The 13,850-nt window shown below is 45.5% G+C and overlaps 1 protein-coding gene across 1 annotated transcript in view; it reads left to right on the forward strand.

Annotated features, from left to right (window-relative positions):
* Nucleotides 1–13,850, forward strand: part of SLC17A9 (solute carrier family 17 member 9) — a 36,110-nt gene that overhangs the window by 5,832 nt on the left and 16,428 nt on the right. The window contains exons 2-3 of the mRNA XM_024114923.3: nucleotides 10,987–11,184; nucleotides 13,578–13,717. Coding sequence (XP_023970691.2) covers nucleotides 10,987–11,184; nucleotides 13,578–13,717 — 338 coding nt within the window. The remainder of the gene's footprint in view (nucleotides 1–10,986; nucleotides 11,185–13,577; nucleotides 13,718–13,850) is intronic.

Below are 13,850 nucleotides of genomic sequence, written 5' to 3' on the forward strand. Positions count from 1 at the left end.
CAAGTGTGGCTGTAGCCCAGAACCTCCCATCACCACCACCACCACACATGTTAGAGAACTTCTGATCAACTACCCATTGAAGCCAATGAATCCAGTGGATTTTGTGGGCTTTGGATAAGACCCCCCAGGAGAGGTGGTAAAAAGGTAAAATCAATCAATCTGTGAAAACTTATTTGATTTTTTTTAATTGATTTGCATTGAACACTATGCTGATGAAAAGTTAGCAGTCATTTTTAACTAATGTTCTTAGCGATCATTTATGTTGTGGCCTGACCCAGACACTCCAAGCAGAATTGGAGCTGCACAGTGCTGCACTCTGTATAAGCAGAGAGTAAAGGCTAGACGTGCAGCCCCAAAGAGTTTACAGTCTAATTTAAGAGAAGTTGCAATCTGTAGAGCTGGTTGTAATTTTTTTAAAACCAAAGTACAGTTTTTGTAGTGGTCAACATTTTTCACTTGTTTGTGGGGAGGGAGAGAGGGTAGATGGACCAATATAAAAAAATCTAAATGAAAGTTTCATTTGGGGGAAAACTTTGTTTCAAATTTGTGGCCCCCCACCTGTGCTTCTCTGATTTGTTTTCTTTTTCCCATTAGAAAAGGGTGGAGGGAAAGTTTAAAAAAAAAAAAAAAAAAAGGGGCGAGAGAATTTGCCCCACTGCTGCAAAGGGAAATGTTGGCAGATTTCATTCCAGATTTCTTCCAAAAAAAAAAAAAAAGATTGATGAACCCCTAATTTTTGATGAAAATCTAGTTGCTGCCAGTCCTGTGTCCAACTGGCTCTATCAACAAGTGTTCTATCAAACCTTATGAAGGAACAGGATGGAGGATAATGGAAATGTCAATAAGATTATCATTTGTACTGCTGTTGCACATAGAGGCTCCAGCTAGAATCCAAGCCCTATTGTGTTATGCACCACACATGCAAACACAGAAATCAGGTCCCTGCCCCGTGAACAAGACCGTCAAAGAGTGGGAAGGGAAATACAGGTACAGAAAAGGGAAGTGATTTGCCTAAGGTCACACAGCAGGTGAGTGGCAGGTTTGTGCAGTTATATAAGCTAACTATCTGAGCAGATGGATGCTTTCTAATCAATTGTATATTTTAAAATAATAGGCATAAATAAATATCAATATTTCCAGATGAACTTTACTTTACTCTTCATTCAAGCTAATGAGCTACTGTCACAGAAACAAGGATTCATCAATATGGAGAAATGACAGAATCCATTTTCATACAGAAACAAAAGACACGCCAGGCAGCCTTCCAGATCCTCCATGCCCCTTGGTGCAGTGAGACAGATAACCACTTATCGTTGCGTGTTTGTTTTTCTGTCTTTGTTCTCCCTGGTTTATTCTTCTTTCTCTATTCTCCATTTCTTCAGCTCACTTTTCACTTTCCCTTCACCCACACATCTTATCCTATCCTCTCCAGCTGCCATTCCCAAACTTTCGAGGAACTCTCCAGTGGTTCCATTATCCCATACCATCCCTTCTCTTCCAAGGAACAACACTCAAAAAATTCTGCTTAGGGTGCTTGAATAGCTGTACAGGAAAAGGATGTCACTTTGAGTTAGGTATCAGAGGTGTAGCCATGTTAGTCTGGATCTGTAAAAGCAGCAAAGAGTCCTGTGGCACCTTATAGACTAACAGACGTATTGGAGCATGAGCTTTCCTGCTGTCTGGTCACCCACAAAAGCTCATGCTCCAATACGTCTGTTAGTCTATAAGGTGCCACAGGACTCTTTGCTACTTTGAATTAGGGTGACCAGACAGCAAGTGTGAAAAATCGGGATGGGGGTAGGGGGTAATAGGAGCCTATATAAGAAAAAGACCCCAAAATCGGGCTGACCCTATAAAATCGGGACATCTGGTCACCCTACTTTGAGTAACAACAATAATAAAATAACTAATAAAACCTAGCACTTGGAGAGCACTTTTCATCCGTAGATCTCAGTGCTTTACAAGCAAGGGTTCCCAGGAGGTATGTAAATACCATCATCATCAGTTTACAGATGGGAAACTAAGGCACAGAGAAGTGAAATGCCTTGCCCAACGTCACACACAAAGTCATGGGCAGATCCAGGTTCAGAAGGTGGAGTCTAGGGGGCAGATTCTGGGCTGTGCCTCTCAGGTGCTGCAGCACAAAAGACTCAGTAGGGATTGAGGGCCGTATGCCTTCTAGTTTCTGAGCTACACCAGGGGCTGATGTGGTCCATGGTATAAACTAGAGCAGTTGCTTTCTGCAGAGGAAGTGTAAAGGGTCTGTGATGGGCTGGAATCTGTCCCCAGGTCACTTAACTGCTAGTCCTGTGCCCAACCCCATGGACTACACTATTCTGTTCACAGGTTTCTGATTATCACAATTCAAGTCCCATTAGTTTTTTACTGTACGAGTCACTCATCTTATTATTAAATAACATACTTGCTAAGACCCCTTTATTTGAGGAGGTGTAATCAAGAAACCAGCTGCCAGTTGTGGTTATTCAGCATTGTCAAGTGTTATTTCTCTGTTTCTGTGATCAGCATGTCTGTGTGTGATTACAGTTGCACCTTTCCACCTCCTCCAGGCTGATTTAGTTGTTTTTTTCTGCTCATACTACGGGCTAGAATCAAATTCTATCTTTATTCTGCCAAAAGCAAAATATGAAAAGAGGGAATGAACAGAAAGTTGCTCTTGCTAAACGGTGCTTGTTGCCATCTGTGGCTCTGCTAAGGAAATCCATGCTCAGGAGAGAGGCATGAAATAAACAAACTTGTCTTCCCAGTGGGAAAAAACCCACCCCTCTAGGTCATTCTAGTTGGTTATTAGCTGATTGGTTTGAAAAATCAAAACTACCTTTGATGGCTACAGATCATAAGGTGTCAGCTGGTGTCTGACACGTTGCAATCAGGGGGAAAAAAGGATTCTCTCTCTCGACAGTTATTAATCGTGTTTGTTTTGGCAGTGCCTACAGGCCAACCCAGAATGGGGCCCCATTGCGTTAGATGGCACAAGCAGAGCAGTAGCTGGTCCATGTATGGAAGAGTTTACAATCTAATTAGGCGAGGCAGGCACAGGGCAGGGAAGGGTAGAACATAAAGAAGCACTCGGGTTTTCAATGGTGGGGAGCAATCATTTTTTGAGAAAAAACAAATGCAGGGAAGACAACCATCAAGCGGAGTTAAAAATAACTACCCAACACCCTTGGCAGTATCTCTGATTTAACTTGCTTCCGTACAGTCTTATTTGTGTGACTGGGCTGTGTTTACTTCACTTCGAAAGTTGCCACAAAGACGCTGTAAATTAAAGCAATGGACAGATAAGCTGCAAAAAGTCACCGGAATAGGACAATAAAGCAGGGAGGATTATCAAACATGACTGGAAACAGGGTTATGGCTCTGACACTTTCAGCAGCCGGTGAAGAAAAAATAAAGTGACCTATGATACAGGAGGGGGCTAGGATTTTGAAGTACTTCCTTAATTGCCGTTGACTGCAGCAGAACACCTGATCTTCTGAGACATCAGAGCAGGAAAGGGAATTCTCTGGTAAGTTTCTGTGCAGTGAAAACCTGCAGCAGCCAGGTCTAATTCTGGGCTAACAACACTCTTGCTTTAGTCCCTGTGAAGACATGCATGAGGTGCGTGACAACACTGTGCGCACAGGAAGCCACCTGCATCCCAAGACCTCACAGCACTTTACGAGGGAAGGAGCATGCTTGTCCCTTTTTTAAAGAGAAGGAGACTGAGCTACAGAGACACTGGGGTGGATTCGTCAGAAACAGAGAGAAGGCAGCTTGCACCTCTCCTATTCCAGAGCTGCCCCAAGGTAGTTCTGAGCACTGCCCTAACAGGCTGTCTGTCTGCAGTGGCCCCTATGGACCATTGCCCCAGTGTAGAATCACCAGAGGGCAGGTTCACCGTCGCTACCCGCCCTTGTCTGGAGCCACACAAAACAGCATTAACAGGGACCAGGATATGAACCTATAACTTCTTCCTACCATAGGAAACTCCCTTTAGAAAAACAACAACAAACGGCTGGGGCTACTGGCCATGTAGTTGGATGAGACTGTTCTTAGCCTTGCTGTCTGAACATCTCCTGTATCCCTCCTTAAAATACATGCATATATGACCATCCTCATTCCAGCCTGCAAGCCAGCATTAAACTAAAATCTAATGATAGCTTGAGCTCCAGCGAATCCATTTGAAAAGTCAGCTGAAACAGCTGTAAACAGACTGAATCACCAATTGGGGGAAAGGGGTAAGACTGAGTCAAGAGAAATGAAGTTGAACAAATATTTGCTCTGTGGCAGCTACTGGAGAAATTCCTCCAGTGTGAAAACACATTGCAAATAAAGGAACACTTTGCTGCTGGCTTTCCCTGGGCTAGAGTGAGGCTTAGGTTGTTGATTTATTTTGCCTTTGGGGGCTCTTCAGCATCCTAGGAAATTAGTTATAACCGTCCTCAACTGATACAAAATTTTAGAGAGCGATATTTGCTTTCACCTGAGCGATTCAGCTTGTATGAGCACAGTCCCCGGGGATTGTTACCCAGGGACACTTCAAAGAAGAGCTGCAGTGAATAGCCAGAGAGCTGCGTCGACTTTGATGGAGACATGGAGCTCAACACTGCCGTACAAGAAAAAAAATCGACAGCATCAGATACAGCTGTCTGAGGGTTGTCAGAATAAACAAACCACACCCATGTGGATTACTGTGGCTCAAACACAGGAGCTAATTATAGGTGTGTCCCAGTGTTGACTAGTGCTTGATAAAACAAAGGTTACTTTCTAGGTAATGAACTTCCCCCATCACACACATGTGCCCCAGATGCTGTGGGAAAGGGATGGAACCACAGGTTTCTATTTCATCTTTATGATTTCCTGTGTAGCTTGGGGGGTTGTGAAGCTTTTGTGCAGGTAAGAGAAGGGGGAGCATTAGTTTGAGAGCTGATGTGTATTCAGTCCCCTGCAGGAGCAGACATATCTTCCACTTGTTTTGCTGAGGGACAGCTGCTAGTCTCAGTTCTCAAACTTTTGTATGCGTGGCCCCTTTCACATAGCAAGCCTCTGAGTGCCACCCCCTTTATAAATTAAAAACACAATTTTTTATATTATACACTATTATAAATGCTGGAGGTGAAGTGGGTTTTGGGGGTGGAGGCTGACACCTTGCAACCTCCATGTAATAATGTTGCGACCACCTGAGAGGTCACAACCCCCAGTTTGAGAACCCCTGATTATGGAGATTGGAGAGCCCCGTATGACAGCTGAGAATCTGGCCTATTGTCTCTCCAGGGCTCCCAGCCCATAGTCAGCAGGACTAGTTCTTGATCCCAAGTCCCCAGGGAGTGGAGAACACCTAATAGGCTCCGGAAGAGAGAGTGGGACTGAAAACTCAACAAAGCATTAGGACTAGACATCAGGAAATTGAGTTCGTTCCCAGCTTGGCCACTGCTATATGGAATTTTGAGCAAGTCACTTAGACATGTGTTTTTGTGACTCAGTTTCCATATCAGTAACAGACAGATTATGTTTTCTCCCTTCATGAGGGAGGTTATTAGGTTGAATTTATTAACATCTCATAGACTTTAAGGCGAGAAGGGACCATCTGACCTCCTGCTCACTGCAGGCCACAGAACCTCACCCAGTGTAGCACATTGAGCTCAGATTGAGAGTGTTATAGACATGCAAAATATTTTTATTTATTAATATTTAGTTCTTGAGAGAGGGTCATATATTTCCCCCGCCCCCACCCCAACGTCTATAAAGACTTGCCTAATAACCTTGTCTGTTGTTGTTTTGAGCTAGGCAGACCAGTGACTCATCTACAGTTACAATGGTAACTATAATTAGGGAAAAATGCTTCCGCAACTGAGGCTCTTTCCTCTGATGTAAGCGCCTCAGTATCCCTGCACAGGATTAATTCTTTCAATGGTTTGGTGTGGATGTGGGCACCCAGTGCTTATATGTGACATTTAGCGTTGTTTTAGTAGATTTTCTGGCTGGAAATGCCGCCTAAGAAGCTTGTACTGTTGTGGAGTCTTCTTCATGCTTCTCCACTTGGTTTATGCTTATAGCTATAGCTAGACTTTTAAAAAAATCAAAACAATAGAAATAAATAGAACAGAATAGTAATCAAAGAGATTATTCAGGCCATGTGAAATAATCTGCCACCCTTTAAAAAAAAGGATTAAAAACTAAAGCTCATGGGAAAATTTCCATTGTCAAAAATCAGGTGGGGAGAAAAACATTTTCTGTTTTCCGATCACCCCGGTTGTTGTGGTTTCTGTATATTATTTATTATTTTTATTACAACAGAGCCTAAAGGCTGCAAGCAAGATTAGGGAAGCATTATGCAAAGCACCGTGCAGCCACACAGTAAGTGATAGTCCCTGCCCCAAAATGCTCACCATCTAAAAAGACAAGACAGACAAAGGAAGACTTATTATCTCCATAGGAAACTGAGAGATTAAGTGGCTTGCCAAAGGGGGCATAAAGGGTCTGTGACAGAGCTGGGAATTGACGCAATGGTCTTGAATCCCAGGGAAGTGCTTTAACCACACCACTGTCTTCCCTCTCTCCTTCTACCCATACTTAAAATGCAGTAGGCCTTGATCCTACACAGTGTGGGTGCAGCGTGTTACATGTATATGCACAAGGTAAGGGGAACCTGATTCAGTGTTAATGAGAGCACCGCCTGGGCAGCAACCCAGTTACTTCTGTAGGAGTCACACCGAATGGGAGTGTGAGTTAAGCAACTCCTCTGCCTGTTGACAAGCAAACACACTCGTCTCTCTAGACCCAGCCACTCCCTGTCAACATCCTGGGCCTGACTCTCCCACTGCCTTGTGAAATCGTGGACACCAGTGAAATGAAGGTGTAAAAATGATACTACACCTCTACCCCGATATAACGCGACCTGATATAACACGAATTCGGATATAACCCGGTAAAGCAGTGCTCCGGGAGGGCGGGGTTGCGCACTCTGGTGGATCAAAGCAAGTTCGATATAACGCAGTTTCACCTATAACACGGTAAGATTTTTTGGCTCCTGAGGACAGCGTTATATCGAGGTAGAGGTGTATATTGATTTGATACAAGGCGTAAGCCCCTTCTTTGTTGGGGGCCTGATGTAAAGCATTGGAGCCAAGGGAACATATCCATTGACTGCTTGGAGTTTGAGGGGCACTAGCACCTAGCCTTACGTGACTCATGGGTGCCTGCCTTCTATTCACACTTGTATTAGGGCGTAAGGACTTTGGCCCAGACACTCACTACGCTCTCAAATGAACTCACACAGAAAAATGATAAAAGGCAAAAATACCCTCTCACCCGTGGTCAAACACTTTCCCCAAAGCAAGTCCCTGACCTCTCAGTCCTCATCCTCAAAAGAAACCTGCACAGCACCTTCAAAACACAGGCCTGGGAACTGAAATGCATAACTCCGCAGGACACTAGAAACCATGGACTGGTTTTATGGCTCATGATAACAATTTGTAACACCTCTGCCTGCTAACCCTTCATTGCCCACTTCATTTAAGTGGACTCTTACAGCACGCGTGAACCCTTGATGCTTAACAATCTGTGCCAACTTGTATTTAGCTCAGACACTCTGGTTAGCTTCCCCAGACCTGAAGAAGAGCTCTATGATGAAGCTCCAAAACTCGTCCCTTCCACCAACAGAAGTTGGTCCAGTAAAAGGTATTACCTCCCCGGCCCCTTGCCTTGCTCACATCCTGGGATCAACACGGCTAAAACAACACCTCAAACAGATCCTCAAAGGTATGTAGACTCCCAAATTTAATTGAAGTCAAGGGCCAGAAGGTGGTATCTTCCTCCGGCAAAAAATATTTACCCTCAGTCGGAGTTTCCTTTTCATTTCCTTTGAGGATCTGGGCCTCTGTACTTGCCGCTGCAAAGACCCACAGGATCAAGCACTGCTAGGCAATATTATAAAGAACAATTGAACTTAGTGGGCTTGAGTCTCTCTTGCCTTGCACCTCCACGCAGACATTCACACCCGTGTGCTGCCTCAGCATGGTAGCATCTTACATCCCCTTTGCTCAGTCCCCTTTCCCACCAGGAGGGAATCAGGCCTCTTTTCTGATCATAAGTAAGGCTGCGAGTTTGTCATGGAGGTCAAAGAAGTCAAGGATTCCATGACTTTCCGGGACATTCAGGACTTCTGCAGCGGCTGCTGCTAGGGCAATCTCGGGCCACTGTCCCCAGCAACAGGAGTTGGGATGTGGGAGGGGGCTCAGTGCTGCGGGGGACGGGTGTGTGTGGGGGGTGTGAGGACTCCAGGCGGCGCTTACCTTGGGGAGCTCCCCGGAAGCAGCGACATGTCCCTCCCTCAGCTCCTAGCTCCACGCACTGCCTCTACCTGCAGGCACCACCCACGCAGCTCCCATTGGCCACAGTTCTCGGCCAATGGGAGCTGCAGAGCCGGCGCTTGGGGTGGGGGCAGCATGTGGAGCTATGAGCTGAGGGAGGGAGGGACATGTTGCCACTTCCGGGGAGTGCCGCAAGGAACCGAGTAGGGAGCCTGCCAGTCCCGCCAACCAACCCCCCCAGCACCAGCAGGGGTCCCAGGCTGCTCCCTCGGACCGTGTCCCCCGGAGCACCCGCAGCACCACCCGGGCCACAAGATCTAGTCAGGGGTATATAGTACAAGTCATGGACAGGTCACGGGCTGTGAATTTTTGTTTACTGCCCGTGACCTGTCCATGACTTTTACTAAAAATACCCAAGACTAAAACGTAGCCTTAATCATAAGGAAGAACAGAAAAAAATGTCAAGAACCTTTCATAACTTTTTACATCACAAATTAAAATAATGTGAGTTAAAAGCATCATGTTTGATAGACCCATCCTGACTCCTCTGCCCTTCTTAGGTCAGCCCAAAGGTTCAGAATTTGCACACCTGCGTTTTTAGTTTTACTGGGACCAGCTGAGCACATTAAACAAAACTAGGTCAGGGCCGTTTCCGGCCGAGAGTTCCCATGTAACACCGGAGCACTGAGGATGGTGGGGGAGGGCGTTTCCATTTGCGGGTGAAAAAAAAAAAGGATAGTTTTGGCTTCGGGGTGAATTAAACTTTCACTGCTGTAATGTCTCCTTTTAACATAACCTCTGAAGGGCGTTTTAAGAGCATCTGTTAAATTAGCCAGGCAAGGTGAAATGTGATTAATTATTCTTCAGGCCAGGATATGTAATTTTTTGAGTTAGTTATTGTGTGTGTGAAGGGAGAGGGAGGGAAGCTTCAAAGCACAGAATGAAAAGTCTCAATACCTCCTGCTAAAACTTGGCATTGAATCCCGTGCCCTTCCATTCAGGAGATAGCAATAAATTAATTTCTAATGGGCACAACAGCCTGGCATGTTTTTACCACTCATTGTGTTTTATTCCAGCCTGTGACAGGGGCCATTGATATGTTTGTAAATGGGCTTGTGTTATATTGGGATAACTGGACTCTGACATCTATCATAATTGACTCTAACGAAGAAAAACAAATATTCATTTTCTGTACAAAAGATGTCCAAAGGAGGATGGAAGGTGCAGGGGGTTAGTTCCATGATTCCATGTATTCCATGATCAGGACTGCCTCTTTGTTGTATATTTGTACAGCACCTAGCACATGGGGCCCTGTCATCTACTGTAAAAATAAATAATAGTTAATTCCCCAGTCACCACGGCCCTTATTCTGAAATGTACAGTGCACAGGGGGACGACTGCATCCACACCGATGTCAGCAGGGCTCTACACAGGAACTGGGGTGCACCCACATGTGGTACATTGCAGAATCAGGACCTAAATTTACAGCAGAACATTTGTCTTTGCTGCAGAATGGTTCTCCAGAATCGAAGTAGAAGCAGGTGCCATCCCCTACCTGCTCTCAAACACAGTGTGCATTCTGTACACAGGCTACTTCACCTCCTCCCTGGGATTTGGTTTTCTTAATACAAAACCTAGCAATAATATATTAATAAAGTTTAGCTCAAACCTTTCTGGCCTTGCCTTTTCTTAGGGATCCTCCCTCTGGACAGATGAGTCCGCACCTTAGATCCTCCCTCTGTAGAGAGTGTCTCCTACTTCCCTGATATTTGAGTGGTAACAAATCACCTGCCTCTGAGTCAGCAGAACCCACTTAGCCCTTTCTCAGCCTAATCAACACTTGCTATCAAGATGAGGTGCCTCAGGCCAACGCTGCCAACCTGTTACACTAACCCAGGGGTCGGCAACCTTTCAGAAGTGGTGTGCCGCGTCTTCATTTATTCACTCTAATTTAAGGTTTCGCGTGCCAGTCATACATTTTAACATTTTTAGAAGATCTCTTTTTATAAGACTATAATATATAACTAAACTATTGTTGTATGTAAAGTAAATAAGGTTTTTAAAAATGTTTAAGAAACTTCATTTAAAATGAAATTAAAATGCAGAGCCCCTGGAGCAGTGGGCCAGGACCCAGGCAGTGTGAGTGCCACTGAAAATCAGCTTGCGTGCCGCCTTCGGCACGCGTGCCATAGGTTGCCTACCCCTGCACTAACCTTACATTTGTTATTTATATTTTTAAAAAGATTAGTTTCTAATTTTTTTGGTTATAAAAACAACAGCAAACAACTCTTCCAAACATGGACCAAGAGTAAGCAATGCAGTGACCTATGCTCTAATCTGCAGACAGCATAAATCTGAAACCTAAAGACTGCAATTGGAATATCAACATTGCTAACTGTTTCATGGCTGGGATCAAAGCAGTGTTTAGGATTAAAGAACCGGCACAGGGCATAAAGGCAGGTGGATGAAGCACTCTTTGAATCTGAGTGACAGGGTGCAAAGCTGGCATTGCTGTGACATTTAGCTGTTTAAGGATAGACTTGTCCAGCTTGTGAAAGCACTCAGGGAAACCTGCCTGACCTGTGTGGCAGCATTGTGTGATCTGAATCACAAATTGGCACCCAGGTTTGTATCGGTGCTTGTTTGTTCCCCATCTCTTTCTTCATCCTTGCAGGCCTGAATCTCGAATCTGGACTGCGATGTTACTGCTTGGGACTTGTTTACTCTACTGTGCCAGGGTGACCATGCCTATCTGTGCTGTGGCCATGAGCAGTCACTTCGACTGGGACAAGAAACAGTCCGGCATTGTTTTGAGCAGCTTCTTCTGGGGCTACTGCTTAACTCAGATCATCGGCGGGCACCTCAGCGATCGGTACCGGAACTTTCTTATATTATCCCTTGCTCAGTTTTTGCAATAATATTTTTTGGCAAAGTTACCAGGTATCTAACCTCCACCCCAAGGAGATGAGGATTGATAAACTATCTGTGAAGTACATCGATATCTCTGGAGGAAAAGCACCGTATGCCTGATCCAAACTCCATTGAAGTCAATGGGAGTCTTTCCATTGACTTCAGTAAGTTTTGGATCAGGCCCTATGGCTCTGATCCAGCAAAGCACTTAAGCACGTGCCTAAACTTAAGTATGTGAGTAGTCCCCATTGGTTTCTAAGGGTATGTCTACACTACCTGCCAGATCGGCGGGCAGCGATTGATCCAGCGGGGATCGATTCATCGTGTCTAGTATAGACGTGATAAATAGACCCCCGAGCCCTCTCCTGTCAACTCCTGTACTCCAGCGCCGCAAGAGGCGCGGGCGGAGTCGACGGGGGAGCGGCAGCAGTCGACTCACCTAAGTGAAGACACAGCAGTAAGTCGATCTAAGTACGTCGACTTCAGCTACGTTATTCACGTAGCTGAAGCTGCGTAACTTAGATCGATCCCCCCTGCTAGTGTAGACCAGGGCTAAGTTGGTCCTGATCTTAAAGTTACACAAGTACTGAGGTGCTTTGCTGGGGTGTGGCCTATGTGCAGTTTAGGAATCACCTACATGCAAAGGTTGTAGTGTTTTAAACTATACCGGTATAGTTCAAGCTGTACAATCCCCACTAGTGTGGATGCAGTTACATCAATAGGCGTCTGTACTAGTACCATTTACCCCCGTATAGGCAGAGGAATAAGCTAGGCAAATATAAGGTACCTTTATAATTGCATCCACGCAAGGGGTTGTACTGGTATAACTATTGCCATAAAGAATGACCTCCCTCACCAAAATAGTTATACCAGTACAAAACTTGTGTGTAGACCAGGCCTTATTATTATGATCATTGCAACGTTCTTCCCAAAGCCAGCATTAGCCAACTGCTCACATCAAGCACGATCTATTTATTAACAAAAGCTAACACCGTCCTTGTGTGGATGGCAACTTTCAGACTGGTTATTCAAACGATGAACAACCAGCCAGGGGCAACGTTCCGTTGGTCTGCAGGGAAATCAACTCTTCGTTTCTTCGTCTCATCCGCGGAATTTGTTTTCTCTCTCTTCGTTCCATGCCCACGTTTCTAGGCAGTTCCTCCCGAGTTTATTCCCCTTTGCAGCCCCTAGTCGTGCTTGGGAAAAGCATGTGCTGCACAGTTTGATTGTATTAATTTAAAAAAAACAACCAAAAAACCCAGTCAGCTGTTTTGTGGAAACCCCAGTAATTACCTGCTTGAGTTCACCCCCCAGACTGCAGTGTCCTAAGGGGGCACGGCTTTCCTATAAAATCTTGTGTAAGAAACACGGTCTCGGAGTCACACACTGTCTGTGCAGCGGGCTGGGCTGTCGCACTGTGGTCTTTAATAGACGCTGCAAGCAAAGTGCACACAGGACACGAAAGGTTACAAGCAAGCAGAGCTAATGCTAAAGAGCGGACGGAACAGAAAATGCCATCGTGCTTCGAGAAAAAGAGTACAGTGCTAACTGCTTGTCCTTAACACTTCCCCTGCATCAGGGATTCTCTCAACTCCGAGCTCGTGACCAGCCTGCCCTTCCGCATTGCTGATTGGGAAGGGGATCCTGGCTATTTGGGGTGAAGGTAGGCTCCCAGTATAGAAAAGGGGACCCCAGTACTGAACAGGCTGAGAACTACTGCACCCTCTCAGTTGTTTGTAAAATTTTCTCTGTTGCTTTAAAATCAGGTTTCTCTCCCTGCCGATGTCACCCTCCTTTACCTGTGTTCACCTTGTGTTTCTAAGGTGGGCTTGTAATTAACACGCTCCTGCTTTTGTTTACTTCCCCGTGGGTGCCCGCGCGTCACTGAAGAGGTAACTGTATGGACAGGCGGAATGGGTAATCACTTTCCATCCCAAACAGTATGAATGTGGCTAGGATTCATCTGGGGAGCAAGTGGGGATTTCCCTTGGGCACCTCTTCACTCTCAGTGCATTCTAGGGCCTCTCAGACATGCAGTTAAATGGTAGGACTGATGCCGTGTTCTGCTGCTACATGATGGTACAGGACACATGCAATTCTGGAGATAACTCCAGTTGAGATGGGGAAGGGTCTGCTTTGCTGCTCACCTCCCCGAAGGAAGCAGGTGAAGGGCGCAGGTCAGCTGGCCATCCCTGAAGACATTTGTGGGATGGAAAGGTCAGGTGGAGAGGCCTGGCTGACTTTCGTTATTAAACAGCTTGGAAGAGACGCCTGAAGTCCTGATTCCGAGTCCGTGCGCCAACCCCATACCCTACCCACAGTTCCCCTTTGACATAATTCATGCGTATCTTTCAGGATCGGAGGAGAAAAAGTCCTCCTCCTCTCTGCATCTGCCTGGGGTTTCATCACCGCCATCACTCCGCTGCTCACCTATATCAGTTCTGCCCACCTGATTTTCATGACAATAGCTCGATTCCTCATGGGACTACTGCAAGGTGAGACAAAAAATTGTGTGTGTGTTCGTTCCACCCATGCTTATACTGCCACTCCATATATGATGGATTCAAATGAAAGTCATAACTGCAAGGTGTCAATTGCAATGCTGGTTAGAGCAAGCTGTTTCTGAGC

Source organism: Chrysemys picta, chromosome 13 (assembly GCF_011386835.1).
Source record: "Chrysemys picta bellii isolate R12L10 chromosome 13, ASM1138683v2, whole genome shotgun sequence".
NCBI lineage: Eukaryota > Metazoa > Chordata > Testudines > Emydidae > Chrysemys > Chrysemys picta.